Raw genomic sequence first — 16,497 nt, forward strand, 5'->3', positions numbered from 1 at the left:
TGTTACTTACAGCTCATATTGTGCTGCTGAGATAACCTGCAACTTCATATCTTAACAATATTTTCTATATTGTTTTACCCGGTTTTAACACATCAGTCCACACATGTACTGAGAACAAAATAACTCAAGTGACATGGTGCTCAAACTAGCAGCAAAATATGAAGTTACTGGCCTCACATTCAGAGTTTCATTATGTGTTTACCTCCTGTAAAAACTGAGAAATGGATGGTGAGACAAGGCACAATGAGAGGATGTCTTGATGTCTGTAAAATGTTGGTCAGTGTGATGCTTCAGTCAGCTGACATTTCTTCTGTTGCATCAACAATAAATAGCTTACATGGCTAATGTTACCGACAACAAAGGTAATTTACGTTTCCAACAAATGAAATATAATCTCTGCATTAGATGTTGAAAAATTTTCATTGTTCATTTGAAGCTCATTCTATGATTTTAAACCCTGCCTGTTTAAAATCTCTGCAGCCATTTAGCTGACAGATGAGCGACTGCTGCAAGAAGTAAATTGTAAAATATTGTATTATTTTGAAGGTTCTTGGGACTATACAATCAGAGTGTGGGACACAAGAGATGGCACATGTCTGGATACAGTCTATGACCACGGAGCTGATGTCTACGGTAAGACTGAACCATAGGTGGAAAAATCTGTTAGACTATTAATACTGCAGATACATAATGTGTGTCAAGTACATATTGGATTTAGGATCACAGAATTTTAAAGCTAAGCTCTCTACCACCACCGCACTGCCCCACCATTTCTATCATGACATTAATAAACTGTGTCTGTAGGTTTAACATGTCACCAGAATCGTCCGTTCACCATGGCGAGCTGTAGCAGAGACAGCACGGTGAGGCTGTGGTCTCTCACGCCGCTCATCTCTCCACTGCTGCTGAACATCCTCACCAACCAGCCTTGGGAAAAGATAATAGGAAACACAGGTAGGAACAGACTCGTGCTCTGCTCTGTTTCATGGTGTTCTGTTCTAAAACCTCCTGTAACCATGCTGGTTATGTGTGTCTGCAGACACAGCTATGGTTCCTGGCTCACCGCCACTGCTCTGCGGTAAAGTGTCTCGAGACATCAAGCAGGAGTTGGATAAACTGAGCTGTGACATCAGGGCCAAGAAGCTCCGCTGGTTCTCTGAGTGCTTTTCGGTAGTTATACGCTAAATGCTTATTTATTATTGGTCATGATATGTGATGATGTGGCACCTAAATCAGTGTGCAGCCCAGTCACCAGAAGAAAATGTTGGCATTGAACATTACTGCAAGTCATGAATATGCTACATGTTTATGTTTCATACATGTCATACCAACATTTCCAAAGTGACATAGTATATGAGTTGACTTCATCAATGGGAGGTGAAGGGGATGGTTGATGGTGTCACACCTATGTGAGATGGGTGCCAAGCTGCAAACCACAGTTAGAGACCAAGAAAAAACAAAACAGTTTTCTTTAGCGAGTCATCACTGTGTTTTCAGTGGATTTTTAGCCCCAAGATCTGGGTGTTTTTTAGCAACCTGTCGCTGATTTTCCTGCCAGGATAGTGCTGCGAAAAGCAGTTGAGACAATACTGGGTTTCCAACAGTGTTTGAATCGCCTCGATTTGGTAATGCCGCTCAGCCACCCGTCGGCAGTCGCCTGGCCGTTCACACCAGAGGCACATTTCTCCGCCCTGATCAGCAAGTGATTCTTCTCTCTGCTGTTTATATCACATGTAGAGCTCTCTGTCTGCTTGTGTGTGTGTGTGTGTGTGTGTGTGTGTGTGTGTTTGGCTCTGCTCTTCTCTTTGCCTCTCTGTTTAGACACGACTGACAAATAAGTGGAAGGATGGGGCTCATATTCTATCATTCATCATTGTCAGATTATTTATAGAATATTTAATATACACTTTATATCGTTTCCAATACACTTTCAGTGTGTTTTCTTGCTAGATTCGCTCACAGCTCACGGCTTGCGGAATACATAGACCAGACGCTGAAATTATCACTACATATTGCGAGCCTGTCTGGGCGCTCAGCACCGCGCTGCATGCAGTGTGAATTGCCCAGTCGGTTAACATGGACACAGAGAGCAAGCGAACAGCGTTCTATTGAAAATCTGCGCACTTTGTGGTGTCTCTGCGTGCAGTGTGAACCCAAATATAAAGGAGACGCCTGCCAAGCTGCATACCACTTCAGAACATTGATTGAAACCAACAAACAATGAAACCACATGTTTTCTGCCACATGTTTCCACCTGGACTTTCGCCACCAAACCAGATATTTAAAGCCAAAACATTATCTTTTTCCAACCATAACCAAGTGGTTTTTGTTGCTAAACATAAACACACATGAACAGCGTTCTTGAAATGTAAAGCTTCAACATATCCGCTACATCATAACATACAAATATTACATATCTGTAGTTTGCAGAAACGTACAATGCCAACATTTATTCTGGTGATTTGGTTACATATTCTGTGCCCAAGTGATATTGCATATATTCAAGACTATTTGGGGCATTAAAGTGTAGACCATGTAGTTTCCATAGCTCCTGCTCTGGTTTTGTCTCCCTCCTCTGGCCTTTATGTGCTATTTCAGGCTTGTATTCAAAAATCACTTTGCAGATATATGTCATGGATCAACAATATTTACAAAAGCTTGTAAAAGGTTACATGTGTTTGATGTAACAGTGAAGAGCAGCTGTCTTTATGTTTTCATGTGAGGAGCTGGTGATGAGGTGACGTCACACACTGCTCAGGTCCTCAGTTTTAACCAGGAGTGTAGCTGTGTTGATTCTGCATGAGGCTCATTTCACTGTTTGACTTTGATATACAGTTGGAAGGTGAGTCAACAAGAGGCTCTCTCCTGCACATCCTTTATTCAGTGTTTACTCAAGAAAATCAAACAGAGATTAGAAAAAGACCTTAATATAGCTTCTCTTTACTGAAACAACATGGAACGAGAGGCCCACCTTTTATTTCTGTTGAGATTAAAAGTCATTTAAAACGCCTTTAACAGGCTGCTGCGTGTAGAATCAATCTAACAGGTTCAACTTGTGCCTCACAGAACACAGCAGCAGACATATTTTGAACTGAACATATTTTTGCATGCTGCATGTGTGTCTATGTGTTTCTGAACATAAATGTGTGTGTACTGTATCCAGCCTCCAGGAGGCAGCAGTAACCTGTGGGACTTGGTATCAGTCATTAACGGCCAGGACGACTCGCTGCTACCAGCTAGCTACAGCAAGGGAGTGATGCACATGAAGCACCTGCTCAAGTTTAAAACGGTGAGTATCTGTAATTCCCCGAGTCACTGTTTGAATAGGAAGGTCACCATGTGTGCAGGAACCCAGAGAGGCCTGGATGAGGGCTTCAGTTAAGGAGATGTAAATAAATACAGCGATTTCTGCTCCTAAATATGGAAATAGGCACTCTGTAAACAATAAGTTAATAACAAGCTCCTTGCTGTACAAACAGCTGCAACAACACACACATAAAAAGATCTAGACACATCAAAATGCCTGAGCACAATGATCATGTGTCTGTAAATATGATGGAAAGGATCCCAACAGAGGTCGACCTCATTGCAAGGTGTGAGATCATTTTTTGTTAACTAGAAACAGCCCTGAAATCACTTTTTTCTAAACACACACACAGAATTATTTTTGTGTGGATAGAGGCAGAATAGTTTCACACCTAACTGGGTGAATTAAGGATTTATATAAACCAAACTAGAGTTGGTGATTGTTGGAACAGTGGAGAGACGAACCAGTGCGGCTCTTTGAGTTTTATTTTCTTTCTGTTGGCTTTGAATGAAGTGTGTTTTACAATGATTAAATTGCTGTTTATTTAAATGGAGTCTGGTGGGTTTGATGATAGTGATTTTGGGGCTGCAGGGATCCTTTCCATAATATTGTCAGTCACCAATAATCTGAGTCTGTCAGTGGCAAAAACAAGTGCTTTTAATGGACATACATTAACGGTGCTCAGTTTTACTAGAATAAATATCCTCACTTCTCACAGGTGATCTTTATTTACAATCATTCAAACCTGCTTGTTTTGTACTACCTACCCAACAACTGGAGATAGACTAGCTAATCCTTATCCATTTCATTTACAGACCATGAGTCATAATTATTTCCCCACTATTTTAAGATTTCCTCTGTGTAATTTCACCAAAGTCCATTTAAGATGTTATTTTCTCTCAGTCTGAGGCCCAGGAGCTCACCATTGTCAAGATGTCTAAATTTGGAGGCGGTATTGGTGCTCCCAGTAAAGAGGAGAGGCTGAAAGAAGCAGCAGACATCCATCTGAGACTGGGACAGATTCAGCGATACTGTGAATTAATGGTGGAGCTGGGACAGGTATGTAGGGAGTGTGTGTGTGCAGGTGCGAGTATGTGAGTAGTAAGTTGTGTTGGCACTGATCCTGTTCATGACTTTGACAATTTTAGTATTCAACATGTTTTTTTTTAATCATTGGCTGGCTCCACCTTAGTCCTTTTTTATCCTTTTATACCATGTCAAATGCAAATTAAAGTTTCTTACACTAAAATCAAAGGACCTAAACCAAGCAAAGTTTTCTAGCTGTTATCAAAACACGATGTCACTGATATCTATAAACCCAGTGAAGACAGTATAATGCTTTGCTTGTCAGAGTGAAAGCCCAAAAGCCCTAAAGTTACTGTCTGTTCATAGCTTGAAGTATATTTGGTCACAGCCACTGTAATGACTCTGTTTCTGTTGTCAGAAAAAGACAGAAATGAAAAGAAAGACAGTGGGTATATTGCCAATGTAACTTAAACCAATGGAAAGTGAGCATTACTATCTCTCTTCTCTCTTACAGTGGGAGAAAGCATTATCTGTGGCACCAGGAGTCTCCATGAAGTACTGGAAGAAACTCATGCAGAGGTAAACCATCTTTAAAGTTTGTTTTCTCAGTGAAGAACTGCTAGGATAATTGTTAAAAATGTTCGCTCCTGAAAATAAGGTGCTGTCTCAGCGTGTCACAGATGTGATTGAACCCAAATGCAGCACTCAGAGGCAGACAGTTGGTAATGATTTTTATTCACATCTCACACGCAGTCTCTAGGTACAGGGGCCAGGGAGTGGACTGGGCTGAGCAGTTCAGTTGGCTAGCTGGCAGAGTTAATAAAGAGGGGCGTACGGATGATGTAGTTTGAGAAGGGGAGGGATTTGGAACGAGGGGAGCAGTCCAGCGAAGCAGCAGAGCTGACGAGGGATGAGCAGCAGGGAAGTAGGATGCTGAAATGTCAACACAGAGTCAGAAATTCGTGGTCGGGGACAGAAGGCTGGTGAGTCTACTGGGAAACAGACAACATAGACAAGTCAGGAACAAACAGGGTCGGTACCGGGCAATCAAGCCATGGGTGAGTGCTGGAATGTATTGCATGGAGCTGAAGAACAATCTGGCACTGAGGGAAAGGCAGCAGCTGCTTATATGCAGGGAGAGCTGATGAGCACAGGTGAGTGGAGTTGTCTTGATGAGGGGGGCGTGGCTGTATCAGTGTGTGAAAAATAGTAATGCATATGAACAGAAATTGACAAAATATAAGCACATTTGAAAATGTAGCCCTGTCTGTGTGTTCTGGCCTCATGTCCACATGCAAACTGCATTTTAGATCACTGAAAATGGATCCTTGGTAAAACTACAGGTTGAAGATTTTTAGCTCCTTTGTGAGGCGTCACAGATGAGCAACATCTTGTGCAATGGTGGACATGACCAAAATAGTGCCTGTTCTAACCTTGTTAACATGACTTTTTACACGTTTACACATACATGTCGGTTACTCTTTCACTATATTAAGAAGCAGAGGCGTCAGATTGTGCTAAGGAGGTCACTGCTTCAGTTAGCTTTCTGCTTCATGTCAGGCTTCAGTTTCACAAGCATCTCCTCCTTCTTCTTCTTCTTTGCATGGCTTTAGGGTTAGGGTTAGGATTATATCACTGCCTGATGGTTTGGCATGCTTTTGACAGTGCTTCAATTGTATTTTCCATTTATTTTGATATGACATAGATTTTTTATAACAGTACATGTGTGAACAGATATTCTTTTGTAAATGACGGACGGAAAAACACAGCTTTTAGAAATACTTGCATGGGTATGGACTGTGTCTGAGGCTGTAATATGGAATAATCAGGGAAAGCATTTTTTAATTACAATGAATAATTAACAACACTAATGATGGATCTGTTCCATTTGGTGTTCAGTAAGCAGAGCCAGTCAGCCAGCATGTACAACACCAGGGCCCTGAAACTGGCACACTTAACTAGACTGCAGCTATGATTAATGTTATCATTTACACCTGTTCTTTTCCTGCTATAACATGTAAACATGTCTGATTTGATAAAATGTCTATTGCGTTCACCCCCTGCATGCTTCATGAAGAATTTAGTAGAGCTTATGTTTGTTTTCACCACATTTTTTTTCAGTCATAATTCTGAATCTAAATCTAAATCTCCTGTTTGTGCACATTAACATGTTCCCCCAGGACTCTGTTTGCTCTGAAGAAATAACACAGATCTTGTGTGGCAAGGACAACTCAGAATATGCTTTGTAGCACGAAAGGGAAAAGAGGGCGATAACAAAAACGGCTGCTGATTATGCAGCAAATTAGGAAATGTGTCAGCCTTGTGATAGTCTGGCGACCTGTCCAGGATGTACCCTGACGACCCTGAAAAGGTTAAACGGTTATGGATAATGAATAGATGAAAGAATACATCAGTAAATGTCAAAAAAAGACAACGCAGAACATGTGTGCTGCAAATGATTTAGAGCTGTTTTTTTCAGCTTGATTTTAAGGGTGCTAATTGATTTTCTCCTCCTAATTTTACCAATTTTATATGTTACAGGAGAGCTGACCAGCTGATGGCCGAGGATAATGACGATGCCATCCCATACTGCGTCGCCACAGGAGACATAAAGAAACTTGTTACTTTCTTCACTGGCAGAGGACAACTGCTAGAAGCCTTAATAATAGCACAGGTACAGAGAGGGGGATAAAGACACTGATAATGAGATGACAGGAGACAGTATCTTTCCTTAGAGCTGCATGAATGGTAGATGTTGAATAAATGCTTACAGATGGGTGCATTAAGAAAAGGGGTGGATAAATAAATAATGGGAGACAAAAACAGAGAGGTGAGGAAGTACTAATGAATTTGATGGTTGTGACAATAAGACATAACAATATTGTTTATTTTTAGGGAGCATGTGAGGGGAACATTCGTGCACCTCAAACCTCTCCAGTTAACCACACGACTAATGATGTGGATAACAGACAACAATACCAGAGGTAAAACAAACACCAATGATAACATGCTGTTATTGATTTTAGTGATCCAAGTCTAATTTCCTCAGTCATATGCTCAGTACTTCCCAAACAGGAAGTGCTGTCTGCTGGGAATGTGAGCTGGAAGTAAACTTATCTATGCTCTCCTCAAAGCCAGACTCCATTGACAAAAACACTAATTTTACCTTGCTGAACACGGGAGCTGCTGATCTACTGCTGCCTCGATCATTAGGTTTGTGTTTGTTATTGTGTGACTTTGGTGTTTTAAAAGGTTAGTTTGGATTCACCAAACCCACACAGTGGCACAAAAGAACTACAGATAGAGGCAGTGATAGCCCAACAGCTCCAGTGTTCAGCAAGGTAAAATTACTGTTTTTATCAATGGAGTCTGGCTGAAGAGACAAGTTGATAAGAGATAAGTTCCACTTTCTGTTCAGTTTCCCATCAGAAGACTGTCTGTTTGGGAAGTGCTGATCATATGACGAGATAAACGAGACTTGGACCCAAAGCCAAAAGACTCCATTTAAATAAACAGTATTTAAGTATGTATAGAGCAGCATATTTTCAACTGTAACTGGGTGAATTAAGGGTAAATACTAAAGTTACCCTTTAATCCCAGAACATTTGTCAGATGATAATCTGCTGGCTTTATTTGCCCTTTTCTGTCCAGTCTCCTCCATAAGGTTTGTGAGGAACTTGCTGAGTGGTACTTCCAGGACGGATGTTCTGTCCTGGCAGCATGCTGCCACCTAGCTGTGGACAACATCAAGGTACCCACCAGAGTCATGTCATTATGAGTAACATACAGTATGTTTGCATTTGTTCATTTGTTTATATGGGCATTTTCTGAGAATGTCATGCAGTTTCATATGTCTCTCCTTTATTATAACTGATCAATAATGAGAATAAGAAATCTTATTTTAATTGGCTAAAATGTGTGTGTATGTGTTTGTTTTTAGTTAGCCATGTCGAGCCAAATCCGAGGTAATGAGCTGGAGTTGGCTGCATGTGTGGGTATCGTCCTTGGAGAGGCAGCCAGTGAGAGCACTGCATACTGTCTTGAACTCTTGGCCAGGAAGTACATGACGACACCCACATGGTATGCCACCATTGCCAACCTGTTTTTACTTTATAAATCAGCCAAAAGTCCCCTTTGCATTTATCAGTATTAGTGACTGTAGACGGGCAGGGAGCTATAGTTACACACACACCTAGATTGGCTGCTACTAAGGTATAGTCCATGCAAAGCAGAACGTTTATCTCTACCGTTTTTACCTTTAGGGAACTCTCAGCTGACCTTCTGCGAATGATCCCTGACAACCACATTTTACTGGCTAAGCTGTGTGCATTTTACCCAGGAAGTGCCGATGAGGTCAACCAGTTTCATGGAAGGGTGAGTAAGCAATTATTAAAGCTGACTTAGGAAGAAATCTGGGAAAAAAATGGCAGAATTTGAAAACACACCGTCCTCCTGCAGCTCTCATCTCTCTGTCCTAAGCCCCTCCCACCACACGGACACAGGCATAAAAGGAATATTATCAGACTCTCTTTTTGATAAGTCCAGCTTCCTTTATTTGGTTGCTTTGCAGTATAGGATTCCCTGCCATTGAATCAGGCTTTCACTGACGTGATGTGCATCTGCATTTGAAAAACAGCCAACAGGAACACCCTCTCTCTGAAATGACCTGTGATTTGCCAAAGTCTCCCATCACTGACTAGTTTCCCCTCAGTCCACTTGATTTACAATATGCTCAAACATTATTATAGGTTTTTTGCTCAGAGAGGCCAGAAATAAAACTGCCTACCCCAGCTTTAAGTTAAATCTAAGACATGTTTTTGGATGAAGCCAAATCAAGGCTCCATATCTGATGTTGATGATCTCATGAACATTTATGATGATTATAGTGACTACGATTATGTGTTGTTTGTCATTCAAGTGCGGTCTCCCTTCATTAGAGGAATGTAAGGCCTTGGCAGAAGCAGCCATGTCTGAAGGAGATTTGTTTACAGCAGTTAAGTTCCACCTGCTGAGCTCTGAACCTGAGAACGCCCTGTCTATCGGGCTAGAGCACGTCAAAGGTATTGACAACTCAGTTTTATCGTGTTTCATTGTTTGTCCAGTTCTTTTATCCCATTTCATTCTGTAAAACTGTATTTTATATATTTTTAAATCAACATTAAACTGCATTCATAACTAAAATAAGCCATTCCATGGTTGTCCCACAGTTTGGTGTAGTTATAAGTGTAATTTATAAATGACCAGTTCCCAAACCAACTTTTGTGAAGACCCTTAAAATCTGCACTTTCCAGTTGATTTGGTGTAAAACATAGTGAATGTATGCCTTTATGGAGCACTAATTAATCAGAAACCCTTATTAATTTTCCTCCCCACCAGAACAGCTGACTGGATCTGATTGGACGGTGGATAGTGTTCAGCCAATCCTGGACCTGATGAGTTACATCAGAACGGACTGCCTCATCACCACCAAGCAGACTGAGTAAGACATTTTTTAACTTCAGCATTAGTATTAATAGTTACTATCTGAATTATTTTCCATTATGTGTTACTTCGCATACATTGTCCGACTGATCACTAATCGGGTGTGCGTGCGTGTGTGTGTGTGTGTGTGTGTGTGTGTGTGTGCGCGCAGAGGCCGCAGTGAGCTGTTGATCCTGTGCGGTTATATTGGAGGCCTGCTGGCCATCAGAAGACAGTACTCCAGCATCGTACCTGCACTCTACGAATACACCAGGTAGACACCAACTCTGTGTGTGTGTGCACAGGTGTTAAAAACTCTTCATTTAATCTTTGAAAAACCAAACTTTGGTGGTGTTCTGCATGTGTCAAAAAGGCGTGGAGCTGCTTAAAAATATTTCCAACGCATAAGTTTCCTATCTGATTCATCAACTGTGATTATTTACCTGAGGTGTACCCAGTTTTCACCCTGACAACTTTTAACGTCATGAAGTGACATCTGTACTCTCAGTATTAAACCTTTATTTTACTTCTTGTAATCCTCTATGACTGGCTGTAGCTCTGTTTGGTGTAACACTCTGACAGTTCCCTCCTTATTTCTGTTCAGTCATTCATTTTCTGTAACTGCTTATCCTGTTAGCAGTTGCTAGGGGGGCTGGAGCCTATCCCAGCTGACATTGGGACAGATCACTAGACTATCAAAGGCTGACACATAGAGACAGACAACTATTCACCCTCACTTTCACACCTACGAGCAATTTTGAGTCACCAGTTAACCTGCATGTCTTTGGACTGTGGGAGGAAGCTGGAGTACCCAGCAAAAACCCACGCTGACATGGGGAGAACATGCTAACTCCACACAGAGGGGCTCCCCACTTCATGGTTCAAACCTTCACCCCAAGTTCAAACCTGGAACTCTCTCCGTGTGATGTGATAATGCTAATCACTGCACCACTGTGCTGCCATGATCATTACTAAACTTTGTGAAATAGGTCACGAGTCTTCATGAACATGTTTAACAAAGTTTAAGGATTTAACTAAAGTAAAGCAGGAGGGGTGAAAAATAAAGGAGTAAACAGCAATAATGTGTTTTGCAGTGATGATCTGATGCATGGTGTCGAGCTGCATATTGTGTATTTCATAAATAATTACAATAATCAGGCTGAAATTGGATTAACAATTTGTCCGTCAGTCTGACTACCATGTTCTTCGTTCTGTTTCCCAGTCAGTTGTTGAAGCGACGGGAGGTGTGTGTTCCTCTGAAGATTGAGCAGCTGTCTGTGGAGCTGGATGCCTGGCGGGCGTGCACACAAAGTAACAACAAGTAGGTTACACGTACACACGTACACACACACAAACACACACACACACACACACACAAAGACAATGGTATTGAATTTAATTGAATGTTATTAATAACACTATGAAGTACCAAATTGTGAAGGCGTACAAATTAACACCAATTAGATCAAGTGTTATCAGAGGCTTTATGGGAGGATGGTGAAGGATGGGAACACTGAGGAGGCTGTCAGTCATGACTCAGTATTATAATCATGCCTCGTCTCAGCTGCCCAGTGGAGCTAAAAGCTAAGGCTACGATGAGGCCCGTTACCAAGGCAACACAAGAGAGGAGGGACTTGAGATACATGAAGAGCAGCTGAATCACCTCTGGGGAGAGAGATGTGTTGTCCTGAGTGATGACAAAGACGGTTAGGTTGCTGCTGACTGACAGATCTGGTGACTGAAGATAAACATGTTTCTGAGGTGTCAGGGACTCCTCAACACAGGGACACTGTATCGAGCCTCATGGTAACTGCACCATGGAGGAGCTCACAGTGCTGCACAGCTTTGTTAAATTCAATGAAGCCACAGAAGCTAGAGCATCTTGACAGACTACTATCAGACTTCATTGGGTTTGTGTGTAGGATGACTTCAGTTAGCCTGGAGGCCTTGTATATATGATGTCAGACAAATAAGGCAGAGGGTGGCAGCAACATTGTGGCCGCGTTCGGACGCCACTGCTGCAAAAGTGGCCACATTGAAATAGGTAAAGAGGAAGAATGTTGATCTGTACATCTATTGTCAGAGAAGTATAGCGCAGGGATGCTCAACTTGCTTTACCCAGGGGCCACTTTTGAAAAAATGACAGGAAGCCAGGGGCCAGTTTTTAGAATTTGAGGACACTTGAGACTTAGCCCGCACTTCTGTTGGGGGGAACCTACCCTGACACTTATTTCTTGATGAACAGGCTCTATTTTGAGCGTTTTTAATGTTATTTTGCACTGAGGTTTTTTTCATCCGAGAAAAATCGTTACGCATAGAAACCTTGCAAACTGTTCCCGATGTGTGTCCCTTGCCACATTTTCTTCACTGATTCTTGGGCAAATGTCTCTAAAGGCTTCTGACAGATACCAAAAATGCAGAAAATCTAACCTGTTCCGAAAATTTTTATAACGGACTAAAGTTTTGGATGAAAAACAGACTGGAACCTCTCAGTTCACTTTTTCACACACTGTGATGACATGGAGCTGGTTAAAAATTGCAAAGTTTACCTTGAGCGTGAAGGCTCTGCCAGTTATCAGTCACTATATAGAACATACCTGTATTAGACAGATGGCTGTGATAGGCCAGTTTTGGGCCTGGTTGGCTGGAAATCTGTTTGAACAGGAGAGGGTGCAGATGTATCTGCCAGAGAAAATAAAGCAAGGCTACTATTTTGATGCTTTCTAATGCACTATGGCACCTTATATGCATTCAGAGTAAAAAAAAAAATCCAGTCTGGATCAATTTAATATCACTGTGGGCCCCCCGGCACCTACTGGGTTGTAAGTTGATTATCACTGACACTGAGGATTGCCCATTGAATTAATGGAACCAGAGATGTATGAGTTATTATTGCCTCCACCTTACCCTCTGGATGTTTTGTTCTGAGTGGGAAAATGTCAGACACACATTAAATATAGATCTATCCATGTTCATACTACCATATGTTTAAAGTCACTGGCAGGTGACTGTTGTTATCACTATAATACCTCTACACTGCTTATATGCATGAACCCAGCTTCACAACTGTGTCTCTGTCTGTGTTTTCAACAGTCCTCCATCAGAGAGTCAAAGGGAGGAGTTCAGCATCCTCGAGAGGAGAATCCAGCCAACAGATTCAGGTATAAAAACGGTTCTTGACATAGTTTATCAGAGAGTTTATGGAAATAAAACACCACTCATATAAGATTTTGGTGTAGACCTTCATTTTAGATCAGCAACATAAGCCCAAGACTAAGGTGTGTTGATGCTGGTAGTGATCTGAGGGTGACAACAGCATCAGGAGTCTGGTCCTAACGGCTAAGGCAGTCTTTGTTAAGACCAGTCTTTAGAATGGACTTTACGTCGGTTGCATCAGCCAAATTTAACCTAGTCTTAACTAAGCCAAACTTTATGTGAATGCCACGTCAGTGTGTGTTGCTAGGATACAATATCATTGCTGTCTTGCTAATTTCACAGACATTGAGATAAGAAGGTTAACAGAGCTGCTACCAGCACACCAATATGCAGACTGTCAAGCACCCAAACATTACAAGTAGTGAACTTGGAGAGAAATAACGGAGGCCATCAATAGTTGTTCAGAGTTGATCAGCGTTTGCTCGTGAAACAGTGTGAAGGAAAGTGGAAAGACCCCCTGAGCAAGGCAAAGAGAGACATTTCTGCGAAGAAAAAAAATCCATCCAACTGGCGGGTTCCTCCCCTGAAACATCAATAACATCACTGTTGTTATTTTTGGGAAGGATTCACCTTTTTTTTTTAACTGATTTGGTTGGTGCTGGTATGGACCAGCCACCGGGGGAGAGTGATGTCTCACAGATGGATGTGGTTCACATTATCAATAGCAACAAGAGCATTGACCTTACTGTGAATTGCGAAGGCTAAAGCCTACATGGTGTGAACCAGCGTAGATATTATGTTAGACTAAGTTCAAACCAATGTAGCTAAGGATCCGGTGCAGGCGCTGTGCAACCGGCCCCAGGAGCTGGAGTCAGAGACAGCTGCCGTTATTTCTATGAAACCTGATGATAGTAAATACATGTTATGTGCAGTTGTTAACTGGTAAAACATATTTCCTCTCTCTCAGCTGCCTTAGTCTTGTGCGGTGCTGATTATGTGACAGGCTCCAACCTGCCGAGCCACTCAGATGTTCAACTGTCCTGTTTCACTGGACACAGAATACAGGTGAGTGCCTCTTTATTTTATTGGTGTGTTTGTATCTACACCAATATGTCGTGAAAAACTTGTGACTTCTCTCATGTTTTCTTTTTTTATGTGCAGGGTCCAGTGTTTTTGCTGGAGGACGGTAAATCAGCGATCTCTCTTAATGATGCTTTAATGTGGGCAAAGGTCAACCCTTTCTCCCCTCTGGGAACAGGACTGCGCATCAACCCCTTCTAACACACACACACACACACACACACACACACACAAAAAGGACATACCAAGTGACGAAGCAAAGGGTTCACAGTTTGGAAGGAAGAAAAGTGACAACGGGACTGAAAACAACATTTCTGTGCTTCAGCTAACTGGCCAACTGTATTCCTTATATAACTTAAAAAGCCAATACAACAACACATCTCTGAATCGGAGGATGATTCAGTTTCAAACTCGCTCATGGTAATGATAGATAATCATACTGGTTAGCTGTTATGTGATGAGAACTTATAGCCAACAGAATCATCATGCTTCAGTTGTGAAGGGGGATTCTTATTGAACGCCATGTAATTTATTCCCTCCTTTCTCCAGTTAACAACTTCTCAACATATGAGTATGTATATACAGGGTATAAATCTGAACTACTTTCTTCTATCGTTGTAAAAAAAAAAAAGAAATACTGAAATAAAGCAACCATTGCATATTTATACAAGACTTGTCCATGTTGTTTTAAAATCATATTTACATCAAAAATTAAATGTGTGTGAATGCTGACAGCTGAACAAAGTGCTGCTGAAAATGCAGAAATGTGAAAAGCATTGCCTGAAAAACGTTAAAGCCCAACTGCATTGAACTGCACTGCTGAAACACTCAGAAACTGAAACCAATCAGTGAATCCAGCAGAAGTAGAAGCAGAACTGCATTACCTAAAGAAGCGAAGAAATTAAATGCATCACTAGAAAAATGTCTAGCTAAACTGTTAGAAAGCTAAGTGCCAAGATTGATACTGTCTACTGTTATTATACATATATGATTATTGTCACACATGTATACTATCAGATATTAATATATTATTATTAATTATAATATTATTACTTTCATTAATGTTGTTGTAAGCTACTGCCATTACCGTCTATCCTGCATCTCTTTCTGTCTCTGTCTCTCTCTCTCTGTGTCTCATTGTGTCATACGGTTTACTGTTAATTTATTATGCTGATCTGTTCTCTACGACATCTATTGCTCGTCTGTCCGTCCTGGAAGAGGGATCCCTCCTCAGTTGCTCTTCCTGAGGTTTCTACCGTTTTTTTTTCCCTGTTAAAGGTTTTTTTGGTGAGTTTTTCCTTATCCGCTGTGAGGGTCATAAGGACAGAGGGATGTCGTATGCTGTAAAGCCCTGTGAGGCAAATTGTGATTTGTGATATTGGGCTTTATAAATAAAATTGATTGATTGATTGAATAATTAAAAGGCAGAAAGACAATATCGTTTGTATTTTAAAAAGTGTTAAAGGTAGAAAAAAGTTGTTCTTAAGGAGCATAAAGTTTTGACATTTGAATGGTTTCTGTAGGTGAAAGCAAGCAGCAGTAGTCGTCTACGACCAAAGAGTGTATGGAAGAAGAAGAATTAAGAGTCTCCTATATTTTGGGACTTTTATTTTGTAAATACATCCTACTTTGGGTGGTTCCCATGAGGTGTGGTGACATGTCTTTGGACTCTAACCACTGTGTCGCTGAGCACCTGAAAATGTCTGCAATTAGTATTTATGGTTGTTACACTGCTATGCTAAACCTGGCTCGTTAAACTGCATCAACTAAGGCTAGCAAGCCCGTAACTTAGGGCCTCTCCCTAAGTGTAGCATGAGATGTGAGAAATGTGCCTGGATTTCCCTGACTCACCACCAGGCCACCGCTCTTGCTCCTCGTGACCAGCTCCCTCTGACCAGACGACTCTGCTGGACACCCTTCAGGTGCTGTCGGACCAGTCTCTTTGTCACTGTTCAGAGTGAATGTGTAATTACATGGATAATTGGTGGGTGGCATGTCAAATGCTTTCTCAGTCTCTTTGTCTTCAGAATGTCTTGCCTACGGCATCTCCCTCTCCGCTCAGCTCAAAGGCCTCTCCAGCTCTCCCTCCAGGTGCGGCTAATAGCAGCTAATGAGACATTATCACCAACCCCCAAGGGTGACGTGAGTGCTGACCCTGCCTCCTACCACCTGCCTAAACCACACCCACAAGACATTCATTAAACTACCAATAAAGCTATCATAACAATGGTAGTGATTATGACGTCATGTCCCATGACTAGATAGTGATGTTCCCATGTCCAATAATGATCCATTTAAACCCTCTTTTACAGGAAATATTGATCATATTACTGCTATGAAAGAAGAAAATGGACGTGTCCTTTTCTTATGGCATTTGACAGTTCATATGGCTGTGATCAGACGGCCACACGGTGACGTCCACTCCACGTTCAAAGATTTGTCGGCCAATTTTTTAAAAACATAAATAC

At 41.5% G+C, this 16,497-nt stretch overlaps 1 protein-coding gene across 2 annotated transcripts in view; it reads left to right on the forward strand.

Annotated features, from left to right (window-relative positions):
• Positions 1-15,343, forward strand: part of wdr17 (WD repeat domain 17) — a 31,399-nt gene extending 16,056 nt beyond the window's left edge. For both annotated transcript variants that reach the window (XM_050045571.1, XM_050045572.1), the window contains exons 15-32: positions 547-633; positions 805-954; positions 1,040-1,170; positions 3,164-3,289; positions 4,211-4,366; positions 4,848-4,912; positions 6,875-7,007; positions 7,229-7,317; positions 7,985-8,084; positions 8,274-8,413; positions 8,596-8,707; positions 9,252-9,393; positions 9,710-9,812; positions 9,966-10,067; positions 11,016-11,114; positions 12,887-12,954; positions 13,917-14,014; positions 14,111-15,343. In XM_050045571.1, the coding sequence (XP_049901528.1) occupies positions 547-633; positions 805-954; positions 1,040-1,170; positions 3,164-3,289; positions 4,211-4,366; positions 4,848-4,912; positions 6,875-7,007; positions 7,229-7,317; positions 7,985-8,084; positions 8,274-8,413; positions 8,596-8,707; positions 9,252-9,393; positions 9,710-9,812; positions 9,966-10,067; positions 11,016-11,114; positions 12,887-12,954; positions 13,917-14,014; positions 14,111-14,230 (2,021 nt within the window). In that variant the 3' untranslated portion in view covers positions 14,231-15,343. The remainder of the gene's footprint in view (positions 1-546; positions 634-804; positions 955-1,039; positions 1,171-3,163; positions 3,290-4,210; positions 4,367-4,847; positions 4,913-6,874; positions 7,008-7,228; positions 7,318-7,984; positions 8,085-8,273; positions 8,414-8,595; positions 8,708-9,251; positions 9,394-9,709; positions 9,813-9,965; positions 10,068-11,015; positions 11,115-12,886; positions 12,955-13,916; positions 14,015-14,110) is intronic.
• Positions 15,344-16,497: the final 1,154 nt, after the last annotated feature.

This window comes from Epinephelus moara, chromosome 5, assembly GCF_006386435.1.
Source record: "Epinephelus moara isolate mb chromosome 5, YSFRI_EMoa_1.0, whole genome shotgun sequence".
Lineage (NCBI taxonomy): Eukaryota > Metazoa > Chordata > Actinopteri > Perciformes > Serranidae > Epinephelus > Epinephelus moara.